The sequence below is a fragment of the Coenobita brevimanus genome, chromosome 58, assembly GCF_032717465.1.
Source record: "Coenobita brevimanus isolate Jiangsu-jjx chromosome 58, ASM3271746v2, whole genome shotgun sequence".
Taxonomy (NCBI): Eukaryota; Metazoa; Arthropoda; class Malacostraca; order Decapoda; family Coenobitidae; genus Coenobita; species Coenobita brevimanus.
The window spans coordinates 28,249,774-28,265,186 of NC_137011.1; the positions used below are offsets into that span (position 1 = coordinate 28,249,774).

Consider the following 15,413-nt stretch of genomic DNA (forward strand, 5'->3'; position numbering starts at 1 on the left):
CTCCAATCAGATACACCCTCTCTTGACGCCAACCCACAAAAAACTATCACCGTCCAGTGTGTGTGTGTGTTGATTCGTCCACCTTACTGAGAAGAGTTCTTCCGGCTTATATACGCTCTTGTCACGTGCACGCAATAACACACAGCTGGAGGGGGCCAGATGAGAAATATACAGAAAAAATTTAGCAATTTAGTCTCTCTCCTGCACTGCGAACGTTATAAATATCGCTGGTGAATACAAATCTTTATGTCGCCAGATTAAGCTCCACAGCAAGTCACCAATATTAAAAAAAAATTTTAGTCACACCCGCGTCGAGAGAGCAAACAAAATTAACTAAGACTTTATAAATGTGCAAGCAACGAACAAGAAAAAATAAGAGAGCAAGTGCATGTGTATAGATGCTGGTGTACACTCAGCATCAACGCACACTCATACACACATACCCAGCGACACGCACACACTATACATAATAAACACACACACAACAACAAAATATATATATATATATATATATATATATATATATATATATATATATATATATATATATATATATATATATATATATATATATATATATCAGGGGTTCCCAACCTGGGGTAAATTACCCCAAGTGGGGTAATTTGGTCTTTTGTGAAGGGTAATGGGGGAGGTAACAAAAAAAAATATATATATAAAAATCATACCAGTTATGACAGACTTTCAGACCTATACTAAAATTCAGAGATGAATGTTTAAAGTCATGTTTATTTGGTATCAGTGTTAATAATAAAAATAAATTACTCCTTGCAATAACTCCCTTGGTTTTAGCCTAACCTTTAATTAAGTCCTACATTCAAACTAAAATCTAGGCATCAAAATGTTAAGCAGCTAAAATGCAATTGTGGAAACATAAGCAATGAGGGGTAATGAGTGAAGGGAGGTGTGGAAAATGGGGTAATGGGTAAATAAAGGTTGGGAACCCCCTAATATATATATATATATATATATATATATATATATATATATATATATATATATATATATATATATATATATATATATATATATATATATATATATACTGTAAGTGTTGTAGTAGATTACATGGCAGTCGTAGCCGAGATGTAGTAAATAGTGAGTAAATATGTGAGGAAATAACCTCAGTGCACTTCTAGTCAATGATGGGAGAAGATAAAAGATGAGTCTGGGGTTGATAGTAGTTGCATTGTCTTCAAAAGGAAAAAGATCAAGACTTTATACTAAGCATGTCTCACAAGAGTGTCTTGAGGTGAGAGCATTTTTATGCCTGCTAATTTCTCTCCCAGGTTCTCTCGTCAGGCTCCCCTTCTCGCTCTCTCTCTCCTTTCCAGTCTCCTAATTCCTTCTGACTTCTCTTCTTCTTTCTTTCCGAAGACCTTCCATCACGTGGGCTATACTATTGTCGAAGTTCTAGAAGCCTGTGTGTGTGTGTGTGTGTGTGTGTGTGTGTGTGTGTGTGTGTGTGTGTGTGTGTGTGTGTGTGTGTGTGTGTGTGTGTGTGTGTGTGTGTGTGTGTGTGTGTGTGTGTGTGTGTGTGTGTGTGTGTGTGTTTGGATGTGTGTGTGTGTGTGTGTGTGTGTGTGTGTGTGTTTGTGTGTGTGTGTGTGTGTGTGTGTGTGTGTGTCTGTGTGTATGGTCACGAGGTGCTGTTTGTGGGTTATTGTGCTGTGTGAGACATTCCAGAGAGGTGCTAACGTCATTCCCTTTGGCTCCTAGGTTTGACATCGACCTAACCTCTAGACTGTGTATGTATGTTGCTAGGTATTATGTATCAAGATATTTTAGAATCCTGACATCGCTCGGTCACGCCCTGCTGGCGACCTACGACAGCATAAAGTAGGGATGTAATATTTATGATAATATTGTACAGACATAATAATATTGTAGAAACATAACATATTGTAGTAATACATTTTATGGAGTAAAACATATTGTAAGGACACATTGTATGGAGTAAATACATAACATAATGTAGTAATACACTGAATGGAGTAAACACATATCATCTTCTAGTAGGCTAATACATTGTACAGTATGTATAAATGAAGTAAAGTTGAATACAGAATAACATATTGCAGTAATAAAGTGGCACAGATGTGTATGTACAAGTGTCATACTCACTAATGGCAGTTCCATGCCATAGATTATAGTAGGAGCCATAATATATTTGTAATGTGATTTATATCTATGGCACATATATATATTATGAGATATAATAATACTGTTATATGAATTGGTTCCTTGAAAGTAGTAATAAGAAACAGGGAAGTGAGCATGGAAGTGAAAAAGTTACTACATGACAGTATTGTGATACCAGCTCTAATGTATGGAAGCGATGCTTGGACCTTGTTGGAGGGACACAAGCCAAGAGTGAAAGCAGTGGGAACGAGATATTTTAGAGGAGCATGTGGAGTCACATGGAGAGACAGACTGACAAATAAGGATGTGAAGGAGCGTTGTGGTGTGGAAGTGGATGTGATGGGAAGCGTTAGGAGAAACACACTGAGGTGGTTTGGCCATGTGGAGAGGATGGAGAGTGAGAGACTGACGAGGAGAGTGTATGTGAGTGAGATGGAGGGGGAGAGGGGTACGAGGAGGCCAAGGATGAGATGGATGCATGGAGTGGAGAGGTATATGAGGGAGGGGTGTGTGAGCTGGGAGCAGGGCAGTGAAATGGCAGAGGACAGGGCGACGTGGAAGCGATTTGTTTGTGGCCACCCCGTATGGGATTAAGGCGTTTGGCAATAGATACAGTAGATAGATAGAATTGATTAGATGCATATTGGTTAACAATAATCCACGATTAGATTAATATAGATATATAGATAGATAGATAAATACTGTATATATATATATATATATATATATATATATATATATATACATATATATATATCCATCCATCATCCAATCCTACGTTGCCCCATGAGGAACGGAGGAGCCCGGGGTAGGCAGTTGGTCCTGACATTTAAGATGAGAGTGAAAGGAGAACCTGTACTGTACACAGGAAAAATCATCTGGTAAATTACCAATATGCTGGGAATCGAACCAGGGACTCTCAGGTGAGAGCCAGGCAGCATACCACTACACCACGACCAGGTAAAAGTTAACTCACGTTGTCACAATCTTGTAACCAACGTCCCTCCGCCCCCACTGTGGGCATCAAGAGTGCCAGGGGGTTAACTCATCCTCTTGATGCCCACAGTGGGGGCGGAGGGACGTTGGTTACAAGATTGTGACAACGTGAGTTAACTTTTACCTGGTCGTGGTGTAGTGGTATGCTGCCTGGCTCTCACCTGAGAGTCCCTGGTTCGATTCCCAGCATATTGGTAATTTACCAGATGAGAGTGAAAATATATATATATATATATATATATATATATACTGTATATATAGATAGATAGATAGATGCGATTTACACTATTTATATATACTCGTACATCTTTCACTCAGGGGGTCCCACTTGAATGTTCACTCTTCCTCCCGTAAATACCGACTCCAGGTTTGCAATTCTTGCATGCATTCTGTGCATCGCCAACAGCACTGCGGCAAATACAATGAAGATTATAAAGACAGTTGGTGCTGGGCTGTACACATAATATGGGTTGAACATACTCATACTTAGTTCTTCCTAGGGCTTCATTGTTTCATTGATTAGTTGCATAGTTTCAGACTTGGGTGAAGTCAACTTAATACTTGTGCTCATATTTAAATCCATCTCAGGTAGTGGCTGGAAATATTTATGTGTGTGATTCAGGATTGCATAGTGATTGCTGTTAGCTAAAGTGGACATGGATGGTGTAAGTACAGTACAGCACAATAGTCTGGTGCTATGTATAATCCTGAGGCCGAAGTATGAGATGGTGGTATATCTGGACAAATTATGAAAATTGATGTGTTATGAGTAAAGTACAAAAACTGTGAATGTCCGATGTGCTGATGATGTGTAAGTTTATCTGGAGCAAATGTGAGGCTGCAGTAGTGATGAATGTCATAATTTCTTATGATAGTCATTTCACAAGGGATTGTTCCAGTAGGCTGAAACGTGAAAATGTACGTAGGACAAAGGTGAACAGCATGTAAGGATGTACGGCACTTTCTTTCTATCGTTGATTCACTAGCGAAAGTGACAGTGTCCTGTCTCTTGGAGACCATGATGAGTTCGGTGTCTGTGTTGATGTTGATGATGACCAAAGTGTCATTATTCTTAGAAGGGAAGGGGTATAATTTTGCTAGACTCTGAACAGATCGTCAGCTATGAATGGTACATGAACTATTAATGATGTTGGTGTTAGAGTTCCCTCTAAATATGGATAATATAAGATTCCTACCCAGGAACAAAGGCTTCAAACCATTTTATGTATGCCTTGATTACTTATCTGACGTACAGTAGATCATGAACTGGAAGTAGATTAATAGTGATCTTGCCATTACCAGCATTTGCAATACCTTGGAGTGCCCTGTAACGAACTCTAGTGTTATCTAACTGGCGTATTATTATGTCAATATGTTCCATGATTAATGAGAAGGGTTGGAAAAGTGTCATGTTTCCTTCCATGGCATTTATTTTGACCACACTCTGGTGAGTTATACTTTCTGCCTTTCTTAGATTTTTCACGGTCGTCTTCAATGCTGTGTTTTGAACGTCAACTAACTTCTGTTGCTATTTTTATTAAATTTGTTATTTATTTCTTGAAGATCTTCCTCTGTATCCAATCCAAAAATATTCCTTAGAATTGCACCACCCAGGTCGAACATACCGCGCCTTTCACGAGTACGTGTGATGTTGTTCGTGTCCATTAATACCTCAGTCCCATGAGATGGGATATCTTGGATCATGATGAGCATGACTGATTTCGCCTGTTCTATCTTCCATTTCGCTAACATCACGATTTCAGTCACTTCCTTTGTGTTTTGAGCTTCTGAAACATAACTTCCTATCATAAAGTCCAGGGTCCTCAGTGGTTTGGCAATTATCTCCAAATAAGCAGGTAATTCATATAACAAGTCCAGACTAAGATCAGTACTCATGATATCTTTCACGATGGATGTCGAGGCCGTTGGAGCTATGAGGCATCCTTCCCGTACTGTATGTTGAGGGGCTAAGTGAGCATATCCTCTTGCTATGTACTGCAGAGGAGAATCCATGGTATAAGTCCCCTCACCGTTACCTACCGGAAAAAAAAAATCTATTAATTAACTAATAAAGTCATGGGGTGGTCGATAATAGTGATGTGCATTTTAACTGGCTCTTGGAGAACGATAGCTTTGCTCGTTGTTTCACTTGTGGAAGGAGTTTATATTGATACCTAGCTCATGTAAATATTGTGGCATTTGTAGTAACAGTTGCACCTATTTTTGTTTGTTTGTTTTGCGATCTTAATTTGTATTTGTGTGTATTAATTTTCTCTAATTTATTGTCACTGATATTGTTCAGTGCTGCGGTTGTGTCCTGGATTGCATAATTGCTGGCTAAATTCCTTGGGACCTTTTTTAAATGATCAGCATGAATTTGTGTTTCTTCGCTATTCGACAGTGACAATTACTACCTTGTTTGCAGTCTTCTTAATCACACTGTATGGGCCTTCAAATTTTGATGATAATTGTCTTTAGTGTGAATGATACCACAAACAATGTTTCCTAAGTCGATAGGTGATCCTTTTGCCCTTATATTGAATGACTCCGTCATTTCTTCCTTAGACACAGATAATTGTATATATCCTGGAATTCACGCAGTTGGAGTTTAGGGTAATCGTCACAATTATATATTGGTAAATTTTCACCTTCTAGAATTTGGTAAGGCAGTTGTTTGTCTGTCCCGTATGTAATGAAATGTGGTGTGTCTCCTATAGATTTATCAATTGCTCCATTACCTGAAGCTTCCACTCTGGGAATCCAGTTATCCCAGCTTGCATAATTACCATTAAGAATGTGACGCAGCACATTCAACACTTTTTTGTTTTGTCTCTCTACCAATCCATTGGATGTTGGGTGATAGACTAAGACATTTACCTTTCTTATATTGTATTGTTTACATATTTCTTGCAAGATTACGGAATTAAACTTACCCCCATAATCACTTATTAATACCTTTGGGGTTGTAAATCTACATAATATATTATCTACGATTGCCCTTGCCACTGTTTCGGCTGTCTTATCCTTTATTGGGCTAATCACATACCTTGAGAAGTGGTTAGTTGCCACGAAGAGATATTGATTATTATTTTATCATAAGGGTAACTTAAGTAAGTCAGCCGCGACAACATCCCACGGTTGATTAGGTTTGGGGTATTGTCCTATAGGTGCAGGTGTTAACGTGTAGCCTTTGCGTCTCGCACATGACTCGCATCTGTCTATATGACTGTATATATCTTTTTGTAATGATGGCCAGTAGTACGAGTATAACAGCCTGGCTTGTCTAACCGTCCTATCCTTGTCAGGATGTCCTCCATGGGAACTATCGTGTATTATCCTTAATACTTGAGGTATCATTTCATTAGGTACCACTAATTGCTTATAATTTTTTCTATGTTTTGTTTGCCCTGGGTTGATCTTATATAAGGCATTATTGACTATTGTGAATTGTTCAAGAGGTATATGTAGCTTTGGTAATTGTATATCATTGCCACTTTCCAATTTGTACATAACTTTAGACCATGTTGGATCAAGTCTCTGTGCTATTCAGACTTCATCATGGTTTGGGATGTTTCCCTTGAGATCTAATGCCGCGACATGAATTGCCGTCGGGTTCCTAGATAGCACATCAGCTACTAAATTTATTTGGCCTTGTATGTAGTGAATATGTATATTGTAGTTTTCAACTGTACATTTCCATCTTGGTCTCCTCCCAGGTGGAGTTTTTCTTGGAACATACCCACGAGCGGTTTATGGTCGGTGAATAAGTGAATTTCGTAACCATATACAAAATCTCGAAACTTTTGTAATGCAAAGACCACTGCAAGTGCTTCTAGGTCTGTTGTGCAGTAATTTTTCTCTGCACCTTTTATTTGTCTGCTAGCGAATGCAATTGGCTGATTTTTTCCACGATTATCTTCTTGCATCAGTACGGCTCCTAGTTCTTCAATGGATGTATCTGTGCAAATTATAAATGGTTTTGTGAAATTTGGGTAGGCCAAGCAAGGTGCATTTGTAAGTTTATCATTTAATTCATTAAATGCTAGTTTTTGTTCCTGTTCCCACTGGAAAACAGCATCCTTTTTGTAGTAGAATGAATAGCAGTTGTGCTATATGAGAGAATTGGTTAATAAAGGGGCGGTAATATCCTGCTAGCCCCCAGAATTGTCTTACTTCGTCTATATTTGTTGGTTCTGGGAAATCCCTTACTGCCTGTATTTTGTCCTCATACATGTGGATACAATGGGCATCTAGTCTGTGGCCTCAGAATTTTATTTCCTTAAAGCAAAATTTGCATTCAGACGGCTTAATTTTTAAACCAGCATAAGTAAGCTTTTGCAGGAGCTGGTTTAATTTCTGTTGGTGTTCATCTATAGTTTGAGTAGCAATAATAATTTCGTCTAGACGGACAGTATTCCTTTTCCCAGGATTCCAGACAATACGTAATTCATTAATCGTTGGAATGTGCTTGGTGCTGTCCTAACCCCACTGGCATTCATTTATATTGGTAATGCCCTGTATTCGTGGAGAAAGCAGCGTATTTGCGTGATTCTTGCTCAAGGCTCAAATCGATTGCGGAAAATACATTATTTTCTGGTCCAGTATTTTGTAAGACGTCACTTAACAATAGCATAGGAAACCAGTTAGGGAGTGTGTGCTGATTTAATTTACGGTAATCTACTACCACACGCACTTCTTCGTTTCGTTTGGGCACTAAAAATAATGGGGAATTCAACGGGGAGACAGATGGTTCAATAATACCTAGTTTTAGCATTTCCTCAACATACTGATTTGCTAGGGCGCGTTGAGAATACGCGACCTTATAAGCTGCTATATATGCCGGTTGTGTGTCTGGATGTATGTTAATCTTGTGTGTAATCAGTTTAGTACACCCTAATTGTTCTCCAGGTAATACTATCGTTTGTCGATGTTTTTGTAATAATTCTAAGAGATCATTTTCTTCGTTAAATTGTCCTGAGTGAATCAAATTCTGCTTTATGCATTCTCTGTCCGTAGATTTTATCTTACTTGTAGTTACTGCTACGGTTTCTCTTACAGGGGCAGGACATGTTTCTAAACTACAAAGACAAGTCCCCTTTTTTATCTCTACTTCCCCATTCATCTGATTAATGAGAAACACATGAGTTTCCCCATCGTTGTTCACTTGACATAATTCGTTTTCCGACAGTCCTTTCACTCTGCATAATTCCTCCAAGAGAAGGACCGTATTATTCTGCAGTTTACACTTTATGGTGACTTTCATATATGAGTTAGGTGGAATAACATCATTGATGAGATGGTCAGGAAACGATACTGCTTGGGTGTCAGTTCTGTCACCAGGCAGAGAGGATGGAGGGGTTGGGAGAGGTGCTGTGAGTGCGTACGTACCCTCGTTCGATTGAGGGTTCTGTTTAGTCGTTTGATATTTCTAACTCATATTGATTTTCTAGTTGGTGGGTGACAATTCTGATGGTAATTTTTCTATGAATTAATTATTGTAATGTATTCCATTCACATGTGGGAGTAGAATGATATTCTCTGTTCTCATAGTATTCAAACCTACTAATGTGTTGGCTCTTATAGCTAAATTTTCTACTATACAGAAGAGAGCAGATATTGGTCTTGTGGTCTCTGTAAAACTGATATCTAACTGTATCATGCCCTTTGCGGTGATTTATTAGTCATCTACTGCATATAAGTCTAAATCAGATTCCTCTAAGAAAGTTACCTTTTTCTTATTTCCAAAAATTCTCTGTAACTCCTCTTGTGTTATTAAATTCACTGGGGAACCCGTATCTAAGAATAATGAAACAAATGGATCCTCACATGACGCGGGTACTAAGATACAGTCATTTCAATCAAACCTATGTTCACTTTAGGTTTAGTTTTATTTACTGTTGGTCGTTTTTTGTCGTGGCTTGTGATTCCCCCGATTTAAACATAGAAACCATTTTTTCTATTGTCATACATTCTGATGTCCAGTGGCCCGGCGACCTATGATGTCTGCAATATGGGTCATATCCTTTTGCCTTTTGTTTGTCCTCTTTATTCTTAAGATAACATTCATTTTTTGTGTGACCAGTATTTGCACAATAATAGCATAGTGTGGGCCTCTCTCTTGAATTTGACCCTCGAGATGACTTTCCATTTTTAGGTTTTTCCTGGGCGCGATTTCTGTTTGGACTACATGCAATCTTTTGAGACAGTCTGTAGCCTGGTATTTGGGAACGTTGTCTCGACGCCTGGGTTTGCTTGTTTTGTTTGTTTTCGGGCCGAGATCGATTTTGTTCTTTGGTACAAGTGTTTGTGGCCGCCACTGTGTCTACAACCCTCATTTTGGTTGTACTGGGTTATGATTCACTCACCCCTGCTTTGCTACAATTCATCTCTACCTCGTTCATAAAATCTAACAAACACATTCCTGGGGTGTAGGGAATTGTTTTAGCAATCTTTAATATCCTATCAGGTAATTTAAACAGAGCAGCTACATAACCATGGATGTCTACGACATGCAATGGTGACATCTTCCCATCATCTGTTACCCAGTTTGAGTTCTCTAAAGTAGCTAAAAGTATTCTCTTAACTGATGATACATCTGCTGTTATTTCACTTAATACATGATTTGTTGTATTTTCTCTCATGAGATCTACTATCTTATGTAATTCTGGAATTACACCTGGCAGGAAATTTTTGCATCCAGAAAATTTCCTCAGGAATTCTGTTTTATACTCCTCATATGTCTGAACTCGTAAGAGTTTATCAGATCTGAGGGGGTTACTGGCTGGACATCTATCATGGTTAATCCATGAGGATAATATGGCTATTTTCTCATTTTCATCTGTTATATGTCTCTTAACAAACAGTTGCTCACACTGACTGATAAGAAACACGACGTCAATCCGATCCTTTTCTGTGCCTGAAAAATTTGGGAGATTTTTGTCCTCATGACAAACATAGACATGGGGAGGGGATGTGGAATTACCTCCTTTAGCCATGGTATTTGTTTGTTTCATTAAATTTACTTGGAGTCCCTTGTCGTTATGGTAAGGGATAGTTGGGTAGTTATTTCCTGACCTGTGAACCCGCGTGAAAATATTTTCATAGGTGTGTAAGACAGAGCTAAAATCGTCACTGTTTATATCTGAGAATAGTATTGAAGTATCATCATCATCATATATCTGTGAAGTATTTGTCTTCTTATCTCTAGTACGTGGAGAAATAAGTGTGTTTGTTACGTTTTCTTTTTTGTTCTACTAATTGGGAATCGGCATAAGGTACTGCAGATGCTGTTTCATTCGGCAATAAATTCGATGGTGATGAAAATATTCCCGTCATATCATTAAGCACTAGTATAAAACCTTATTGTGCTAGGAAATGTCATGAAACACTTAGCTTATATATGTGTTAACTAAAATGAATAATAATAAATGGAAGATATAAAGTATATATATCATAATTATTATTATTGGTTGTAATGGTAATGAGTGATGAAGCTAATACAAATAAGTGAAGATGTGTGTACCTAACGTATTATGTAGATGAAGTGGTGTTTGTTATGAAGTTTAAGCTCAGGGAAAGAATAAGCAAAAAGTATATTCACTCACGAAAATGGGAGAATGATGTCACTCTGGGTCACTTCAGGATCGTGTGAAAGATCAGGGTTCATTGCCGAGGAGTGACCTCAGCAACGCTTAGCACAACAACGTCGACTTCCCACACTGGTAGCTGTGGTGAGTAACTGAGTAACGATGAGTAATGTTGAGTAACGATGAGTAACGGTGAGTGGTGAGTGAAGGATCTGGTATTTGCTGCCGTCGTCACCCTTGCATCAGCGTAGTGGTGGTGATGGAGGTGGGGGGTGGGTTGGAGAGAGAGGTGGGGTCAGGTGTTGGTTGTTGTAGTTGTGGGTTGTGTATCTCCCTGCTCTTCGTTTGCTTATTTTTCCTCACTCGTTTCTCGTTCTTATTACTGTATACTCGCTTGTGGTTACTTGATCGTAAAAGTGTAGACTTGCTGAGATGCTTGTGGTTTCTTCTACAGCGTTTACTTGTAGTTTCTTTCTGTATGGTGCGAACTTAATCTTGGTTACGTCGCACCTGCCTCAAGGTTGCTTGTAGAATCATAATATCTTGCTTTGATTGTAACCTTGTTTCTTATCAAACTTGATAATCTTGACTCGGAGAATCATTGGTTCGTTGACTTGATTTGTGGGCTTTTAGGCTTGTAGAACCGTAGACGTGGTTCATACGTTCGCATCACCAAAATAATATATCAGTCTTGTAATAGATTATATAGCAGTCGTAGTGGAGATGTAGTAAATATTGAGTAAATATATGAGGAAATAACCTCTGCACTTGTAGTCGATGATGGGAGAAGATAAAAAATGAGTCTGGCGTTGATTGCAGTTTTACTGTCATTAAAAGAAAAACGCTCAAGATTTTATACTAAGTTTGTCTCACAAGAGTGTCTTGAGGTGAGAGCGGTTTTATGCCTGCTAATTTCTCTTCCAGCTTCTCTCATTATACCCCCCTTCTCGCTCTCTCTCCGCTCCAGTCTCCTAATTCCTTCTGACTTCTCCTCCTCTTTCTTTCCTTATATAAGAACTTCCATCACGTGGGCTATACTTTTGTCGAAGCTCTAGAAGCCCGTGTGTGACTGTGTGTGTGTGTGTGTGTGTGTGTGTGTGTGTGTGTGTGTGTGGTCACGAGGTGCTGTTTGTGGGCTATTGTGCTGTGTGAGACATTCCGGAGAGGTGCTAACGTCATTTCCTTTGGCCCCTAGGTTTGACATAACCTAACCTCTAGGCTATATATGTATGTTGATAGCTATTATGTATTAATATAGTTTTCTTGTGAAGTTTACCTTACCCCTTTTGGTGAGTGCACCGTAATATACACCCCCGTAACAATTTATTCATATATATATATATATATATATATATATATATATATATATATATATATATATGTGTATATATATGTTTATATATACACACACACATTTAGAGAGAGAGAGAGAGAGAGAGAGAGAGAGAGAGAGAGATCCCATGAAACCATTTTCCTCCTTGGACCTATATTACCGATTGGACCAACGTTTTCTCATGGACCTAGTTTCCCCCTTGAATCTCTTTTTCCCCATGAAACAGTTTTACTCTATAGACTTAGTTTACTTACCTGATGACCCTTATTTCCCCCATGAACCTACTTTCCCCATTAGACCTACTACTTCCTTATGGACCTATTTTCACTTTAATCTGTATTCTGCATAGAACGGTTTTTATCATGGGCTTATTTTCTCTCCATGGACCTACTTTCTCTATTGACCTTTTTTCCCTTGGACCTGTTTTTTGTTTCTCCACTGGGACAAAACAAATTCCTTCATACAACCATTTTCACAAATGGATTTATTTTATCTGTTGGACTGATGCTTCCACTTAAGTCCATATCCTTCATGGACAAATCCCCTAATGGACCCAATTTCCCACATGGACATAATCCAACTGTAGACATATTTACCCTTTTGATCCATTCCCAAAAATACTGTTATCCCCACAGCCACCCACACAGGCATCCCACAAACCATATACTGTATACCTACCTACTCACCCAGCATGATTACCTTGTTTCCTGCATTGTTCTCTGCGGAGCCACTCATTCATCCACACATTCACAAAGGATATCCACCCACCAACCCCACTCCGGCATGAGGAAAGTTGTTGATCGGGGAAGTGTGACACCTTGGGGAGATGACACACCTTAAGATTAAGTTCCTCACTCTTGGATAACATACGCTGCCACTTCGTACACTTTCATAGCAGGGGGGGCATAGGAATACTTTTCTTTAGATGTATCATAAACTTTCATTTTATTTGTCTATGCCTAGTCAAATAAATTCGACACATGAGAGACTTCTTTTGGTGAAGAGATAAGTAATCTACACATGTAGGCTAAAAACCTGAGGAAATATACAGCTGCTTGAAAAGGTGGCCCTAAGTTTTTGGTTTCGATATGAACTAATCAAGCTGTCATTCCAAAGATAGTGAACCCTGCACCAGGAGGAAGAGATAATATTTCGTTTTCAACCCTCTAGTCCGAGATGTCTCTCATATGACGAGCAAAACTGTCTGGTGGTAGAAGTGCAAATAATATAATTGAATAACAAAACTTTATGAGTACTATGGTGGTACCAATCTTAAGTGGCGGTTTGGGTGGGGCACAAACCTCTGTACAGTGTTGCCACGTGTTCCATACCTGCTATGTGAACGGCTCTGATATATGTAATAGGCATCACAATAAGATAAACACAAAAGAATATAATGGTAACGTGTGTATTATAATATATGAAAGAACAGTAAACTGATTATGCGTAAAATATACGGCAATACAGAAACGTGGCATAATTATTTTACAGTGTTGCTTAAAAAAAAAGTAGTTACTTTTATTGGCTGTTACCGTATTTCTGGGGTGGGTAATAATGTCACAATTATGATTATAAGATAATGTGCAGGAATATAAGCAAAAATATGCCAGTTTCTTAGTAAAAAAAATATATACATTAAACCCTCGTGAGCGGCAACACTCACACACACCCAGTCCGACCTGGTCATCTGTGAGGGATAGAGGAATAGGCCTGATTGGGGACACCTCTTTAAAAAAACGTGCCAAGACTTTAACCTCCTAGGTGGTGTGGAAATAAAGTCAAATTTACAATATGTACATTGTAACGTAAAAGAAAATAACCAAAATGTATCCTAAAATACCCACAGACGAGAGAGAAAGAGAGAGAGAGGGGGGGGGGAAGGCAGACCAGGGTCAGTGTTGAGTGCAGCTGAGTGAGAGATGAAGAAAGGGAGGGAAGGAAGGAGGGAGAGAGTGACTGAATGAAAACAAATCATGGCGCCACAACAACGAGGTCATCTGGCGCCATATGTAAAACAATAATATTTTTAAACATAATTAGATATAATAAAAACAAAATAAAGAAATGAAAGCACAAGTTTATAAGTCACTCATAAAAGAAACAAAATTCCCAAGGGTGAAGCACATCTCCCCAAGGAGAGAGAGAGAGAGAGAGAGAGAGAGAGAGAGAGAGAGAGAGAGAAGGCAGGCAAGGGGCAGTGTTGAGTCCATTGTCAAGCTAAGGGAAAGATGAAGGAAAGGAAGGAAGGAGGGCGAGAATGACTGAATAAAAAGGCGCCGTAACACCGAGGTCATCTGGCGTCATATGTAAAACAATAATATAATAAAAAACAAAATAAAGAAATGAAAGCACAAGTTTATAAAACATAAAAGAAACAAAATTCCCTAAGGTGATGCACATCCCCCCGGGAGAGAGAGAGAGAGAGAGAGGCATCACGAGTACGGAAAACGTGGCAACGCTGTACAGGGGTTCGTGCCACACCCAAACCGCCACTTTAGAATGGTACGACCATAGTGCTTGCCCAGAAAAATCTGCGGGACTAACTAATAGTCTTTCCATCACACAGTGTTTGAAAATACCATTATCTTTTTTCCATACCTTTATTCAGCCCACAATGACCAATTCTGAAGAGAAAGTGGAAAAATTATTTTCGCATATTGTCGCACGTCGTGATTTCCGAAAATTTGAGTCGTCACGTCGGGGCGCGATCACCGAAAGTATTTGTTTGGTATTCTTCTAACTCCCTGGACTTACCTCGACCTAATGCAAAATGAATTAGGTCAATATCTATTACCGTCCTCGTGAAACAAACTAACAAACGCACAGACGTGCTAGCATATACACAACTTGACTTTTTAAAAGATACTTTACGTTTTTTTTATATATCTGACTATGGGCGTGAACTATACAGGTTGCATGATCGCCAGTTACAAAATGTTACTGTCTAAATATCAACAGGAAGCTGAAAATGGTTAATATTAGATATCAGTTACTTTTTTTATGCCTCCGGCTCTGTGCGCTGATTACGGCACACAAGTTACATGACCACCTATCACAATATAGTCTTCTCCAAACATCTACAGGAAGCCGACATCGCCCTCGGACTGTTCACCATAACACCAATTCGGAATGAAGTGGCTGACTTCACTTATCCTGTTGAAATCTCATACATGGGAATCCTGGCAGCTCGCAGGAGGCCCGAAGTTACTCCTTGGGGATTCCTACTGCCCCTGACACCTGTCGTGTGGATGGGCATCCTGGTGGCACTTGGGATGTATATGGCCGTGATGCTGGCCCCTTCATGCCTCCCTGTAGAATCACTAAATAGGACCAGACTC

At 39.0% G+C, this 15,413-nt stretch overlaps 1 protein-coding gene across 1 annotated transcript in view; it reads left to right on the plus strand.

Moving 5' to 3' along the window:
• The window catches only part of LOC145402707 (uncharacterized), a 68,022-nt gene that overhangs the window by 45,810 nt on the left and 6,799 nt on the right, over positions 1 to 15,413 (plus strand). The window contains exon 8 of the mRNA XM_080274678.1: positions 15,159 to 15,413. This exon is cut by the window's right edge and continues 48 nt beyond it. Within this exon, the coding sequence (XP_080130804.1) occupies positions 15,159 to 15,413 (255 nt within the window). The remainder of the gene's footprint in view (positions 1 to 15,158) is intronic.